This window comes from Ranitomeya imitator, chromosome 1 (genome assembly GCF_032444005.1).
Source record: "Ranitomeya imitator isolate aRanImi1 chromosome 1, aRanImi1.pri, whole genome shotgun sequence".
In the NCBI taxonomy this organism is placed as follows: domain Eukaryota; kingdom Metazoa; phylum Chordata; class Amphibia; order Anura; family Dendrobatidae; genus Ranitomeya; species Ranitomeya imitator.
The window spans coordinates 307,055,470-307,070,237 of NC_091282.1; the positions used below are offsets into that span (position 1 = coordinate 307,055,470).

Consider the following 14,768-nt stretch of genomic DNA (forward strand, 5'->3'; position numbering starts at 1 on the left):
CACTAGCACAACGCTAGTCTGAACGTAGCCTTAGTGCATGGAAATCGGACTGCGCTCAGATGTCATCCGAGTGCAACCCAATGTTTTCCATGCACTCATTGACTTGCATGACTGAGTGTGATCCGACGACTATCAGGGCAAACTCTGCATGCTGTGATTTTTTTTTTTCATTGGACCGGCTCAGTCTGAGGAAAAATTCTAACATGTGCACGGCCCCAAAGACTAAGCTTGGACCTGGGGTGAGATCTGATGTGCACGAACCGTTATCTGCAGCTGCTGGATGCGGGCCACTCTTCTATTTGTTGTACAGTACACTTTTCATGCATTATAACGTACGTCAATATACTTCCACTCCACTAGAGGGCACCAGTTTATTCTCTTACACAGAGTTCAGACCAATTTTTTTTCCCAACAGCCAGCTCTTTCAAGAGTACTGGTTTGATTGATTTCTTATATGTCCAATAGGAAGCGCAGCAAGAAAACGTCATATCCAATCAGCATCGTAGTTGCGGATTTCTAGCTTGTTGATTGGTCGATGTGGCTTGATATAAAAGCGCAGTTTTCGGCGCACGCTCCCTCTTACTTCCCGAAGCCCTCGTGTGAGGTATGTGCGGCCTACATGTATCGGGCGGCTTTGCGGAGTTACACGTCCTCCATTCATTGCTCAGCACCCTGCGATAGGAAACACACGTAGAAGCCTTAGGGCCTGACCGGCCAGGACCGCAGCTGCTGTCCCTGCGCGCCGTGTGCAGTGCGGTCCGGCACCCGGGCTCTAGTTATAGGTAAAACGCATGTGCCCTGTGCCCATGACTTGCGTTACTCGCCCGTTTGTGTGGCTGTACAGGGGTTGTCCACCTTTGGGGATTTTTTTGTCTATAAATCTAAATAAATGCATGTAATTGGGGCTAAAATTAACCCTTTATACTCTTGCACTGCAGTCTCCTATAGTCTGTGCTGCACTGGTCATTGCTGGCTGCAGAATCAGTTAAAGGGGTGGTCCATATACTAGACAACCCCTTTGGAAATGAAGTGGTCCCCTTTTAATATAAAAATAAGCTCTCTGGCGCGGTGCTAGTAATGATGGCACCAGGGCTGGTGTGGCATCGTGCCTAGTGAGTGCTGCAGCCAATGGGCGGCTATAGACTGCACTCGTGAAGCGTAACTGTCACGCCAGCCCAGGTGCCATCATCACTGGGACAGTGCAGGACACAAAGAGTTATCTGTACATTTACAAGGGGCACGGTTTATTTTAAAAAGGTTCAGGTAGCGGCCACTCCCTTTAACTGAGAATCCATCAGTTTGCTCACCACGAGGGTCTCACAAATGAGTTTACTTTACATGACTTCTGACCAAGGACCACATGAAATTAGGCTAGGTTCACGTTGCGTTAGGGCATTCCGTTTAGCGCATACGCTAGCGGATTGCGCTAACGCAATGTCGCAAAAGGGATCACGTTTGGCTTTCGGGTATCTGCGCTAGAGAGGAACGGACCTCGGACGCTGCAAACAGCGTCCGAGGTCCGTCCAAAACTAACGGGACATCGCTAGCGCATGCCAAAAATGGCATGCGCTAGAGATCCGTTAGCACATTGCAGTCAATGGGTGCGCTAATGGATCCGATACATAGCGTTAATTGCGACCATTGCCCCATGTAACGGAGTCCGCTAGCGGACACCCATTAACGCAATGTGAACCTAGCCTTAGAATGTGCAAGGAAAGAAGGAGCCAAACCGTGCAACATTCTTAATGAAACCCAACTGCATCACAAGTGATTTTAAAAAATTTTTTAGCCCCAATTGCATGCAGAGCAGTAAAGAGAAAAAATGTCCCCAATATAAGGCGACCCCATTACCGCTGCAGCCAGTGTTTGTTCCTGCGTCTAATGCTCTTCCTACAGCATCAGGTATCGTGCCTGATGTAATACAGTACACCGAGTGGTCAGTATGTCAGCACATGTAATACAGTACACCGTGTGGTCAGTATGTCAGCACATGTAATACAGTACACCGTGTGGTCAGTATGTCAGCACATGTAATACAGTACACCGTGTGGTCAGTATGTCAGCACATGTAATACAGTACACCGTGTGGTCAGTATGTCAGCACATGTAATACAGTACACCGTGTGGTCAGTATGTCAGCACATGTAATACAGTACACCGTGTGGTCAGCATGGCGGCACATGTAATACAGTACACCGTGTGGTCAGCATGGCGGCACATGTAATACAGTACACCGTGTGGTCAGCATGGCGGCACATGTAATACAGTACACCGTGTGGTCAGCATGGCGGCACATGTAATACAGTACACCGTGTGGTCAGTATGGCGGCACATGTAATACAGTACACCGTGTGGTCAGTATGGCGGCACATGTAATACAGTACACCATGTGGTCAGCATGGCGGCACATGCAATACAGTACACCGTGTGGTCAGTATGGCGGCACATGTAATACAGTACACCGTGTGGTCAGTATGGCGGCACATGTAATACAGTACACCGTGTGGTCAGCATGGCGGCACATGTAATACAGTACACCGTGTGGTCAGCATGGCGGCACATGTAATGCAGTACACCGTGTGGTCAGTATGGCGGCACATCTCCCTGTCGTCCTGTAGATGACGCAAGGGCCCCATAGTGCTTCTCTGCACTGTGTAAGCGCCGGCCGGAAAGCAGAGCACAGCGGTGACGTCACCGCTGTGCTTTTCCGGCTGGCGCTCAGTCAGTGCAGAGAAGCACAGCGCCGGGGGACAGACAGCTGAAGGTAAGTATGTAGTGTTTGTTTTTTTACCTTTACGCTGGTAACCAGGGTAAACATCGGGTTACTAAGCGCGGCCCTGCGCTTAGTAACCCGATGTTTACCCGGGGACCTCGGCATCGTTGGTCGCTGGAGAGCTGTCTGTGTGACAGCTCTCCAGCGACCACACAGCGACGCTGCAGCGATTGGCATCGTTGTCTAGATCGCTGCAGCGTCGCTAAATGTGACGGTACCTGTACTTTTCCTACATGTTGCTGCTGATTGATCCTGCAGATCAGACACAAGGTCATACCGCTGTTTGCAGATGCTTTGCAGTTTTCAGTCTTTCATACAGTCACTGTATGGACGTTTATAGTGTACAGAAGATGGCAGGAGTGTTCTACCAAGTACTCTCATTCTTGCCAATCTGTCTAAATCTAGCTAAATTATCCTTTCTTGCTTTCACAGGATCATCAGGTCTTTAAACCCTTTTTGTGGCAATCCTTGGAAGCACTAACAAGATGCCCAGGGAAGACAGGTCTACGTGGAAGTCCAACTATTTTTTGAAAATCATCGTAAGTGTTTTATTTTAATAAATGTATATTCTTTTCTGCTGGTTCAGATTGTTGTTGATGATTGTCTGTAACATAGTTGCTAAAAGGGGACTTGTTATCTGATTCATACTCCCCTAACCACTTGGTGCATAAATTGGACACCAGCTCCATTATTGTAGACCTGTACGGTGTATGGTTCACATACAATGTTTGAGAGAACATATTTGTGTTACTCGCTTTATGTAGCGCCATTAATTCCACAGCGCTTTACAGACATACTTTTAAATCTGTTGTCTGTTAAAAAAAAAAAAATACATATACTTTACACTAACAGCACAAGAACATTTTATTTAAACACATCCAATTGTGGAAGTTATTTCAAGATCTGTTGAATTTAAATTAACTTTTCTTCGTAGGAATACCCCTTTAAGGAGAAAATGAAATGATCCTGGATGACCCCTTTAACCCTGCTGTTCTGTTTAGATTTCACATACACTTGTACTGTTCCCGGTCATTTTTGACCGTCCTTATAAAATAATCATTTTTAGCTAATCTAAGTGGTTTTTTTAAACAGTTTTTGCACTATTATATTGCTTGTGAAGATGGTTGTTCAAATACCAGAAAAAAAAAATAAATACAAAGCTTGTTTTATATTTTTTTTATATCCAAAAGGGAACATGGTATTTTTTCGATTTTTGTAAAAATTGATTATTTTTGCAGATAAAAAAAAAATCTTGATCTAAATGTTAACTATAAGTAATAATATCAAACATTATGTAGATATACTTTTTTCAAAGGCAAAAAAAAGCTTTTTTCTCTATAAAATGGCAAAAAACGTTGTTTTTTATACACTTATACTGTTCCCGGTCATTTTTGACCGGACCTAACATCCTCGTCTGTATCGGAGTCATTTATAAACTCCTCCAATTCAGCTTGGGTGAAGTGTCTTCTTCTCATGCTGTAAGGCATCACTGTTGAATGAAAAAATAAAATATATCCATAAACAATGAATGAAAAAAAAAATCAAAACAATTTCGCAACAATACACACAATAACGTCCCGTCACACATTGAGATATGCCCTGTGATTATGGTGCTGGAGCGTCGCAAACAAAAATGAGGCATGCACTCATTCTATCACAGCAGTGAGAATATGTACTCATAAGCAGACATTGAGTCTACACAACCCTAATGCTAACCCCCTATCATCCATTCTATCACAGCAGTGAGAATATGTACTCATAAGCAGACATTGAGTCTACACAACCCTAATGCTAACCCACTATCATCCATTTTATCACAGCAGTGAGAATATTGAATAATTTTAGAATAAAAGAATAATTTATCTGTAACATACCTGTAAAAATGGGACTTCAGAGCTCTGACGTCTGAACCTCTGCTCACTCTGTGTTGTCTCCAGCTGAACTGAAACTCTACACTGCTATGTTATCTGTCTACAGATAAGATCAGAGCAGACACCACCCTGCAGCAGGAAAAAGCTCACAGTACAACACTTTAGGTGAATTCTGCTTAGGACAGCATTGCACAGTGTAATACTGTACAACCAGCAAACACATGGAAAATCAGAAAATCATGATTTACAATATGAAATGTTGACAACTGAATGGAACTAGATCTATATGAACAGCAGGGTAAATAAAAACCAGTGAAATAAATTGCGCATAGCTATACTGGAAGCGAATCCGTCGGCTGTATCGCAACTTGAAAATGTTGGTATGTGTAAATCTTTTCTGACCAAAAGTAGTCAGATACATTGATAAATAGTAGTAGATGCAATATATAGTTCAAAATGAGGTGATAGCACCTTTATTTTTGTCAAAAATTGTCTGGAGAGCTGAATAAAGGCCTATCGGTCATTTTTGACCGAACAGTACAAGTGTAAAAAAAATTGTACCAAATAAAGTAAACAAAAATTAAAAAAAAAAAAAAAATTCCCACAGAGAGTACTCCCCTAATGACGAAAATTCAGGGAGCCTCAAGTCTCAGAATCACACGCTGAATTTTTATAACATTATAGTATTTCAAAAACGGTCATTTTTGACCTAACAGAACAGCAGGGTTAAGTTTCATTCAGTGGAAGTTCTGTTGACTGCTGATAGAGCAATGCTCTATCCACCTTGTATTATTCAGTGATAGCACCCAGCAGGGATCTCTGATCATTGTGACCTGTATGAATACTTTGAATTGAATGAGCCAATCTGCTCAACCCAAGTTTTCCAGATTTTATACAGATGTATTTCTATTCTTGCAGCAACTGCTGGATGATTATCCAAAATGCTTTATCGTGATGGCGGACAATGTTGGCTCAAAGCAAATGCAACAGATCCGTATGTCCCTGCGAGGGAAAGCTGTTGTGCTGATGGGAAAGAACACCATGATGCGCAAGGCTATCCGTGGCCACTTGGAAAATAACTCTGCCCTGGAGAAGTGAGTTGTTTTACTTTTTATGGACTGTTATTGTCTCCTTCAAACTACCTTATATACTAGAGTATGAGCCGACGTGAGTATAAGCCGAGGCACCTAATTTCTCCTAAAAAAACCCTGGGAAAACTTATTGACTTGAGTATAAGCCTGGTATGCATTGTCCTCTCATCCCTATCCTGGTATGCATGGTTCTTCATCCTTATCCTGGTATGCATTGTCCTCTCATCCCTATCCTGGTATGCATGGTTCCTCATCCTTATCCTGGTATGCATTGTCCTCTCATCCCTATCCTGGTATGCATGGTTCCTCATCCTTATCCTGGTATGCAAGGCTCCTCATCCCTATCTTTGTATGATTGGCCCCATCCCTATCCTTGAATGAATGGCTCCATCCTTATCCATGTATGCATGACCCCATCCCTATCCTGGTATGCATGGCTTCCCATCCCTATACGAATGGCTCCTCATCCCTGTCCTTGTCTGCATGGCTCCTCCTCCCTATCCTTGTATGATTGGCCCCATCCCTATCCTTGAATGCATGGCTCCATCCTTATCCATGTATGCATGACCCCATCCTTATCCTGGTATGATTGGCCCCCATAAAAAAAAGCCATTACACTTACCTTCCTGCACTCCATCGCACCATCTTGTTCCTGTGTCAGCAGCTGCTTTATGCTTGTAAGCAGTGCATGGCAGGGACGTCATGTGCTGCTCACAAGCTGAGCACAGCTGCCAGTATACTCACTGCTCCCCACCTGAAACTGCATAGAGGGCAGCGAGTATTAAGTAGTGTGCACAGTGTCAGCTGCCTGGTGGTCATATATTCCGCTACTTAAGAGAAATGAATATTCACCTCTCTCCACACCCATGGGAGTGGAGAAAGGTGAATATTTCTTTTAAGTAGCATCACACGTGACCGCCCGGTAGCTGCAAGAGCCAGCGGCTGACACTGCCTGCTATTACAGAGAAATGAATATTCATTGCCAGTGCAGTGAATATTCATTTATCTTTAGCAGTGGGCACAGGAGTTAGTAGCAGCAGTCATCTCCTGCCTCTGTGACCCGCTGCTCCCCCTCCATGTTCTGAACACCTCACTCGAGTATAAGGGGGCGTTTTCAGCACAAAAAATGTACTTAAGAACTCTGCTTATACTCAAGTATATACAATATTAATTTGTAATATGTTTTTCAGGCTTCTGCCTCACATCAAGGGAAATGTAGGATTTGTTTTCACCAAGGAAGATCTCACAGAAGTGCGGGATATGTTACTTGCCAACAAGGTAAACTAAACCACAGATGGGGCACAGGCACAAATAGAATATAGCTTTATAGGCGATCTTTGAGTTTTATACTATACACTAATACTGAACATTTGTAGGTTCCCGCTTCTGCTCGTGCTGGAGCTATTGCACCTTGCGATGTCACAGTGCCTGCCCAGAATACTGGTTTGGGCCCTGAGAAGACATCCTTCTTCCAGGCTTTGGGAATCACTACTAAAATCTCTAGAGGAACTATTGAAATTCTGGTAAGTGATTGTCTTGCAGCCAAACTTCCATGAAGGCTCAGACTAGTTTATGCTGTAGGTTACAATTTTGGGACGTATTAACAGAAGCATACAGTCTAGATCATGTGAAGTCATTATTGCCCTCTACTCCTCCTTGGTCACTCCTCATCTGGAATACTGTGTCCAGTTCTGGGCACCACATTTAAAAAAAAAAAAAAAAACATTGAAAAACTGGAGCTAGTAAGGCTATATTCACACTTTGCGGATTTTGCTGCGGATCCGCAGCGGATTTGACCGCTGCGGATCCGCAGCAGTTTCCCATGAGTTTACATTTCAATGTAAACCTATGGGAAACAAAAAACGCTGTGCACATGCTGCAGAAAAATCCGCGCGGAAACGCTGCGGATTACATTCCGCAGCATGTCACTTCTTTTCTGCGGATTTTCAGCTGCTCCAATAGAAAACTGCAGTTGAAAATCCGCAGAAGAAAACGCAGTAAAAACCGCGATAAATCCGCAGTAAAAACCGCGATGGGTTTTCACTGCGGATTTTGCAATTCCACTGCGGAAAAATCCGCAGTGGAATCTGCAAAGTGTGCACATAGCCTAAAGAGAAGAGCAACCTGAATGGTGACCGGTCTGCAAACCATGTCCTATGAGGAATGGTTACAGGATTTAGGAATGTTTAGCTTGGGAAAAAAGAGTGAGAGGAGACTTAAAGGGAACCTGTCACCCCGAAAATCGCGGGTGAGGTAATCCCACCGGCATCAGGGGCTTATCTACAGCATTCTGTAATGCTGTAGATAAGCCCCCGCTGTTACCTGAAAAAGGAGAAAAAGACGTTATATTATACTCACCCAGGGGCGGTCCCGCTGCTGGTCAGGTCAGATGGGCGTCTCCGGTCCGCTGCGGTGCCTCATATCTTCTTTCCATGACGTCCTCTTCTGATCTTCAGCTCCGGCGCAGGCGTACTTTGCTCTGCCCTGTTGAGGGCAGACAAAGCACTGCAGTGCGCAGGCGCCGGGCCTCTGACCTTTCCGGCGCCTGCGCACAGCAGTACTATCCTCTGCCCTCAACAGGGCAGAGCAAAGTACGCCTGCGCCGGAGCCGTGGCTGAAGATCAGAAGAGGACGTCATGGAAAGAAGATGGGAGGCGCCGCAGCGGACCAGAGACGCCCATCCGACCTGACCAGCAGCGGGACCGCCCCTGGGTGAGTATAACGTCTTTTTCTCCTTTTTTCAGGTAACATCGGGGGCTTATCTACAGCATTACAGAATGCTGTAGATAAGCCCCTGATGCCGGTGGGCTTACCTCACCCGCGGGGTGACAGGTTCCCTTTAATAGCTGTGTACAAATATCTCAAGGGCTGTCACATTGTAGAAGGATCATCTTTATTCTCATTTGCACAAGGAACGACTAGAAGCAATGGGATGAAACTGAATGGGAGGAGACACAGATTAGATATAAGAAAAAACTTTGACAGTGAGGGTTATCAATGAGTGGAGCAGGCTGCCACGAGAGGTGGTGATAAAGTCTGAGGCCAGACAGAAATCTGTGTGGGACGATTTAGTGAATCCTGCAATGAGCAGGGGGTTGGACCAGATGACCCACGAGGTCCCTTCCAACCCTAACATTCTATGATTATATTGGGGTGTCCATTTCCTAAGTGCAGTAACCTTTCTCCGCAGAGTGATGTACAGCTGATCAAGACTGGAGATAAAGTAGGTGCCAGCGAAGCCACCCTGCTGAACATGTTGAACATTTCTCCATTCTCCTTTGGTTTGATCATCCAACAAGTCTATGACAACGGAAGCATCTACAGCCCGGAAGTCTTGGATATCACAGAAGATGCCCTGAGAACTCGCTTTTTGGAGGTATATTACTGATGCGGGTGACATGCCCACTTATATTTACCACCTGCATGTCACTTGAAGGAGCAACCAATCTGTCCTTTGTTTAGGGTGTGCGCAATGTGGCCAGCGTTTGCCTGCAGATTGGGTATCCCACTATTGCCTCTGTACCTCATTCCGTAATCAATGGATACAAGCGAGTTCTGGCTGTTGCAGTGGAGACCGACTACAGCTTCCCATTGGCAGATAAGGTAATGATTAGGGGGTGTCTTGCATAGTAACGGAGGAGATAAAATCCTGACTGTGGTGAACAGATTTGCCTGATGTGCTTCAGTTAGGAACCAATAATCTTGGTCTGCTTCATAGTATCACAGGGTGTTGGTCTTTACTGGATGTTCTCTCTTCCAGGTCAAGGCTTTCTTGGCAGATCCTTCTGCTTTTGCAGTTGCTGCTCCTGTTGTGGAGGCGGCTTCAACTCCTGCTGCTGCGCCTGCTAAGGAGGAGACTAAAGAAGAGTCTGAGGAGTCTGATGACGATATGGGATTTGGACTCTTTGACTAAGATATGCCATCAAATTACATCAATAAAATTCCATTCAAATAATACCTGGTGTCTTGTGATATTTTTTTATGGAAGTTGTGCACTGTGCTAACAGTAGACTGATCCAAACTGATTAGATGGCACTACCAGTCTCCCATCATGTTCACATGACACAATATGGGGTGGTATATAAAACTACATATTATTTAGTCCTGCCCATACAATCTATAATGCACAGGGAATGGATAGAAAAGGTCAGGGAAAGGACTAGGAATGCATAGTGATATGCAAGACAAAGTTCCCATGGATAAGACTTGTCTGTAACATTGATTCCTGCTTCCCCTTCAGTTACCAGGTGGTGGCGCACCTTCATTGCAGGCAACCATGCAGCATGCCTATTTACACTTAAAGGAATGTAATGATTTCTTTCACAGTCCTGTCTTCTGATAATTCTGCCATTACTTTGACTGCAGACTTCTAAAGCCTAGCAGTGTTCGGTGTGCACGCTGTCAGAATTCGGCAGCATTGCCAGTGAGAGTGGGTAGTCAGGTTAGTGTGTGAATTTTGGGTCACATTCTGACTGACTGGCTTCTTTCAATACAAGTGAATTGAGAAAAACCAGGCACATGTAGTCAACACATGATCACTAATTTGCAGTCACGTGACATTGCCAGTGAGAGCGGACTATCGGTGAATCCTGAGAGCCAGCATACCAGAATCCACCTGAAGCAACACCCCATAAGATGAACATGATGCACAGCAGTGACAAAATTACATTATTGGTCATATCTTTGTCACTTAACTGCTGTTTTGAAAACTGAAGAAGTGACATACTCATTCTTCAGGCATCTTTTGATTGGAAGCCACCACTCTTCTTCCAAGCGTAGCGAAAAAGTAGTGGGTCAGTCTCCAGCTACAGCAACAGGTACTGTAAAAAAAAGTGTGACTGTATGCGCTTTACTGTGTTGGATTCGCCTGGGAAAACTTGGCAGCTGCATTAGAATCTAAAAGACACTGTGCACATAGCCTGATGGTGTACAAGGATCCTACACATGACACCGAGAGAACCTGGACTCTGCAATGTCCTGCACTGGGGCAATATAATACCTATTATTTATATAGCACTACTGATTCCATGGTGCTGTACATGAGAAGGGGTTACATACAAATTACTGATATCACTTACAGTAAGCAAACTAATACTGACAGACTGATACAGAGGGGCGAGGACCCTGCCCTTGCGGGCTTACATTCTACAGGATTATGGGGAAGGAGACAATAGGTTGAGGGTTGCAGGAGCTCCGGTGTTGGTGAGGCGGTATCTCCGGTAGTGATGAGGAGGCAGCGGGGTCAGTGCAGGCTGTAGGCTTTCCTGAAGAGGTGGGTTTTCAGGTTCCGTCTGAAGGATCCGAATGTGGTTGATAGTCGGACGTGTTGGGGCAAAGAATTCCAGAGGATGGGGGATATTCAATGCATTAGCACAATGGCTTCAAGCGAGAAGAAGCCACTATTTAATAATTTCACACATGTGAAGTGATGAATTGAGAGACCAGTAAGGGTATGTGCACACGTAGAAAGGTGCTCTGCAGATTTTTCCGCTGCGGATTTTAGAAATCCGCAGGTAAAAGGCACTGCCTTTTACCTGCGGATTTACCATGGTTTTTGTGCGGATTCCTATTATGGAGCAGGTGTAAACCGCAGCGGAATCTGCACAAAGAATTGACATGCTGCGGAATGTAACCCTCAGCGTTTCCGCACGTTTTTTTCCGCAGCATGGGCACTGCGGATTGCGGTTTACATTGTGCTGTAAACTCATGGAAAGCTGCTGTGGATCCGCAGCAAAATCTGAAACGTGTGCACATGTGATTGCTGCAGCGCCCACTGTTCCCCAGATAAGCATTAAGTGTGGAGTTCATTCCACTCATCTTTGGGATTGGTGGTGCTGTAGCCATCGGGCCTGCTCCAGTTACTGCCTAACCTGGGAGGAAGAATGGAGGCTCAGGACTAGTGATGGATCCCATTGACCAAACCCTTTCCCTATGTATTGTGCTGTTATTGGGCAGCTTTCTACAGTGACTGGTCAGACATGGCTGGCAGCCTCTGACAATGACCGGGCAGAGATGGCCGGCAGCCTCCGACAGTGACCGGGCAGAGATGGCCGGCAGCCTCCGACAGTGACCGGGCAGAGATGGCCGGCAGCCTCCGACAGTGACCGGGCAGAGATGGCCGGCAGCCTCCGACAGTGACCGGGCAGAGATGGCCGGCAGCCTCCGACAGTGACCGGGCAGAGATGGCCGGCAGCCTCCGACAGTGACCGGGCAGAGATGGCCGGCAGCCTCCGACAGTGACCGGGCAGAGATGGCCGGCAGCCTCCGACAGTGACCGGGCAGAGATGGCCGGCAGCCTCCGACAGTGACCGGGCAGAGATGGCCGGCAGCCTCCGACAAGTGACCGGGCAGAGATGGCCAGCAGCCTCCTACAGTGACCGGGCAGAGATGGCCGGCAGCCTCCTACAGTGATCAGGCAGCCTCCTACAGTGACCGGGCAGAGATGGCCGGCAGCCTCCTACAGTGATCAGGCAGCCTCCTACAGTGACCGGGCAGAGATGGCCGGCAGCCTCCTACAGTGACCGGGCAGAGTTGGCCGGCAGCCTCCTACAGTCACCAGGCAGAGATGGCCAGCAGCCTCCTACAGTGACCGGACAGAGATGGCCAGCAGCCTCCTACAGTGACCGGACAGAGATGGCCAGCAGCCTCCTACTGTGACCGGGCAGAGATGGCCGGCAGCCTCCTACAGTGACCGGGCAGAGTTGGCCGGCAGCCTCCTACAGTGACCGGGCAGAGATGGCCAGCAGCCTCCTACAGTGACCGGACAGAGATGGCCAGCAGCCTCCTACAGTGACCGGACAGAGATGGCGGGCAGCCTCCTACAGTGATCAGGCAGCCTCCTACAGTGACCGGGCAGAGTTGGCCGGCAGCCTCCTACAGTGACCGGGCAGAGTTGGCCGGCAGCCTCCTACAGTGACCGGGCAGAGATGGCCAGCAGCCTCCTACAGTGACCGGACAGTGATGGCCGGCAGCCTCCTACAGTGATCAGGCAGCCTCCTACAGTGACCGGGCAGAGTTGGCCAGCAGCCTCCTACAGTGACCGGACAGAGATGGCCAGCAGCCTCCTACAGTGACCGGACAGAGATGGCCGGCAGCCTCCTACAGTGACCGGGCAGAGTTGGCCGGCAGCCTCCTACAGTGACCGGGCAGAGATGGCCAGCAGCCTCCTACAGTGACCGGACAGAGATGGCCGGCAGCCTCCTACAGTGACCGGGCAGAGATGGCCGGCAGCCTCCTACAGTGACCGGGCAGAGATGGCCAGCAGCCTCCTACAGTGACCGGACAGAGATGGCCGGCAGCCTCCTACAGTGACCGGACAGAGATGGCCGGCAGCCTCCTACAGTGACCGGGCAGAGATGGCCAGCAGCCTCCTACAGTGACCGGGCAGAGATGGCCAGCGGCTTCCTACAGTGACCGGATAGTGATGGCCGGCAGCCTCCTACAGTGACCGGCAAAGTTGGCCGGCAGCCTCCTACAGTGACCGGGCAGAGATGGCCAGCAGCCTCCTACAGTGACCGGGCAGAGATGGCCGGCGGCTTCCTACAGTGACCGGATAGTGATGGCCGGCAGCCTCCTACAGTGACCGGGCAGAGTTGGCCGGCAGCCTCCTACAGTGACCGGACAGAGTTGGCCGGCAGCCTCCTACAGTGACCGGACAGAGTTGGCCGGCAGCCTCCTACAGTGACCGGGCAAAGTTGGCCGGCAGCCTCCTACAGTGACCGGGCAGAGATGGCCAGCAGCCTTCTACAGTGACCGGACAGAGATGGCCAGCAGCCTCCTACAGTGACCGGACAGAGTTGGCCGGCAGCCTCCTACAGTGACCGGACAGAGATGGCCGGCAGCCTCCTACAGTGACCGGACAGAGATGGCCGGCAGCCTCCTACAGTGACCGGACAGAGACGGCCGGCAGCCTCCTACAGTGACCGGACAGAGATGGCCGGCAGCCTCCTACAGTGACCGGGCAGAGATGGCCGGCAGCCTCCTACAGTGACCGGACAGAGTTGGCCGGCAGCCTCCTACAGTGACCGGACAGACATGACCAGCAGCCTCCTACAGTGACCGGACAGAGTTGACCGGCAGCCTCCTACAGTGACCGGGCAGAGATGGCCGGCAGCCTCCTACAGTGACCGGACAGAGATGGCCGGCGGCCTCCTACAGTGACCGGACAGAGATGGCCGGCGGCCTCCTACAGTGACCGGACAGAGATGGCCGGCAGCCTCCTACAGTGACCGGGCAGAGATGGCCGGCAGCCTCCTACAGTGACCGGACAGAGTTGGCCGGCAGCCTCCTACAGTGACCGGACAGAGATGGCCGGCAGCCTCCTACAGTGACCGGACAGAGATGGCCGGCAGCCTCCTACAGTGACCGGACAGAGATGGCCGGCAGCCTCCTACAGTGACCGGGCAGAGTTGGCCGGCAGCCTCCTACAGTGACCGGGCAGAGATGGCCAGCAGCCTCCTACAGTGACCGGGCAGAGATGGCCGGCAGCCTCCTACAGTGACCGGACAGAGATGGCCAGCAGCCTCCTACAGTGACCGGACAGAGATGGCCAGCAGCCTCCTACAGTGACCGGACAGAGTTGGCCGGCAGCCTCCTACAGTGACCGGACAGAGATGGCCAGCAGCCTCCTACAGTGACCGGACAGAGATGGCCGGCAGCCTCCTACAGTGACCGGGCAGAGTTGGCCGGCAGCCTCCTACAGTGACCGGGCAGAGATGGCCAGCAGCCTCCTACAGTGACCGGGCAGAGATGGCCAGCAGCCTCCTACAGTGACCGGACAGAGTTGGCCGGCAGCCTCGTACAGTGACCGGCAAAGTTGGCCGGCAGCCTCCTACAGTGACCGGGCAGAGATGGCCAGCAGCCTCCTACAGTGACCGGACAGAGTTGACCGGCAGCCTCCTACAGTGACCGGCAGCCTCCTACAGTGACCGGGCAGAGATGGCCGGCAGCCTCCTACAGTGACCGGACAGAGATGGCCGGCGACCTCCTACAGTGACCGGACAGAGATGGCCGGCGGCCTCCTACAGTGACCGG

At 49.2% G+C, this 14,768-nt stretch overlaps 1 protein-coding gene across 1 annotated transcript; it reads left to right on the plus strand.

The window, feature by feature from the left end:
* The first annotated feature begins 483 nt into the window (after positions 1-483).
* Positions 484-9,692, plus strand: RPLP0 (ribosomal protein lateral stalk subunit P0). Its single transcript, XM_069758353.1, has 8 exons — positions 484-604; positions 3,206-3,312; positions 5,563-5,738; positions 6,926-7,013; positions 7,112-7,258; positions 8,926-9,111; positions 9,198-9,338; positions 9,496-9,692. The coding sequence occupies exons 2-8, from the start codon at positions 3,259-3,261 to the stop codon at positions 9,646-9,648; spliced, it is 945 nt and encodes a 314-aa protein (XP_069614454.1). The 5' UTR covers positions 484-604; positions 3,206-3,258; the 3' UTR covers positions 9,649-9,692.
* The last annotated feature ends 5,076 nt before the right edge of the window (positions 9,693-14,768 follow it).

Bases quoted from the DNA above. Each gene is read 5' to 3' on its own strand.
- RPLP0 (XM_069758353.1), top strand. From the start codon at position 3,259: ATGCCCAGGGAAGACAGGTCTACGTGGAAGTCCAACTATTTTTTGAAA. The intron at 5,739-6,925 runs GTGAGTTGTTTT...TATGTTTTTCAG, and splicing joins AATAACTCTGCCCTGGAGAA to GCTTCTGCCTCACATCAAGG. The intron at 9,339-9,495 runs GTAATGATTAGG...TCTCTCTTCCAG, and splicing joins GCTTCCCATTGGCAGATAAG to GTCAAGGCTTTCTTGGCAGA.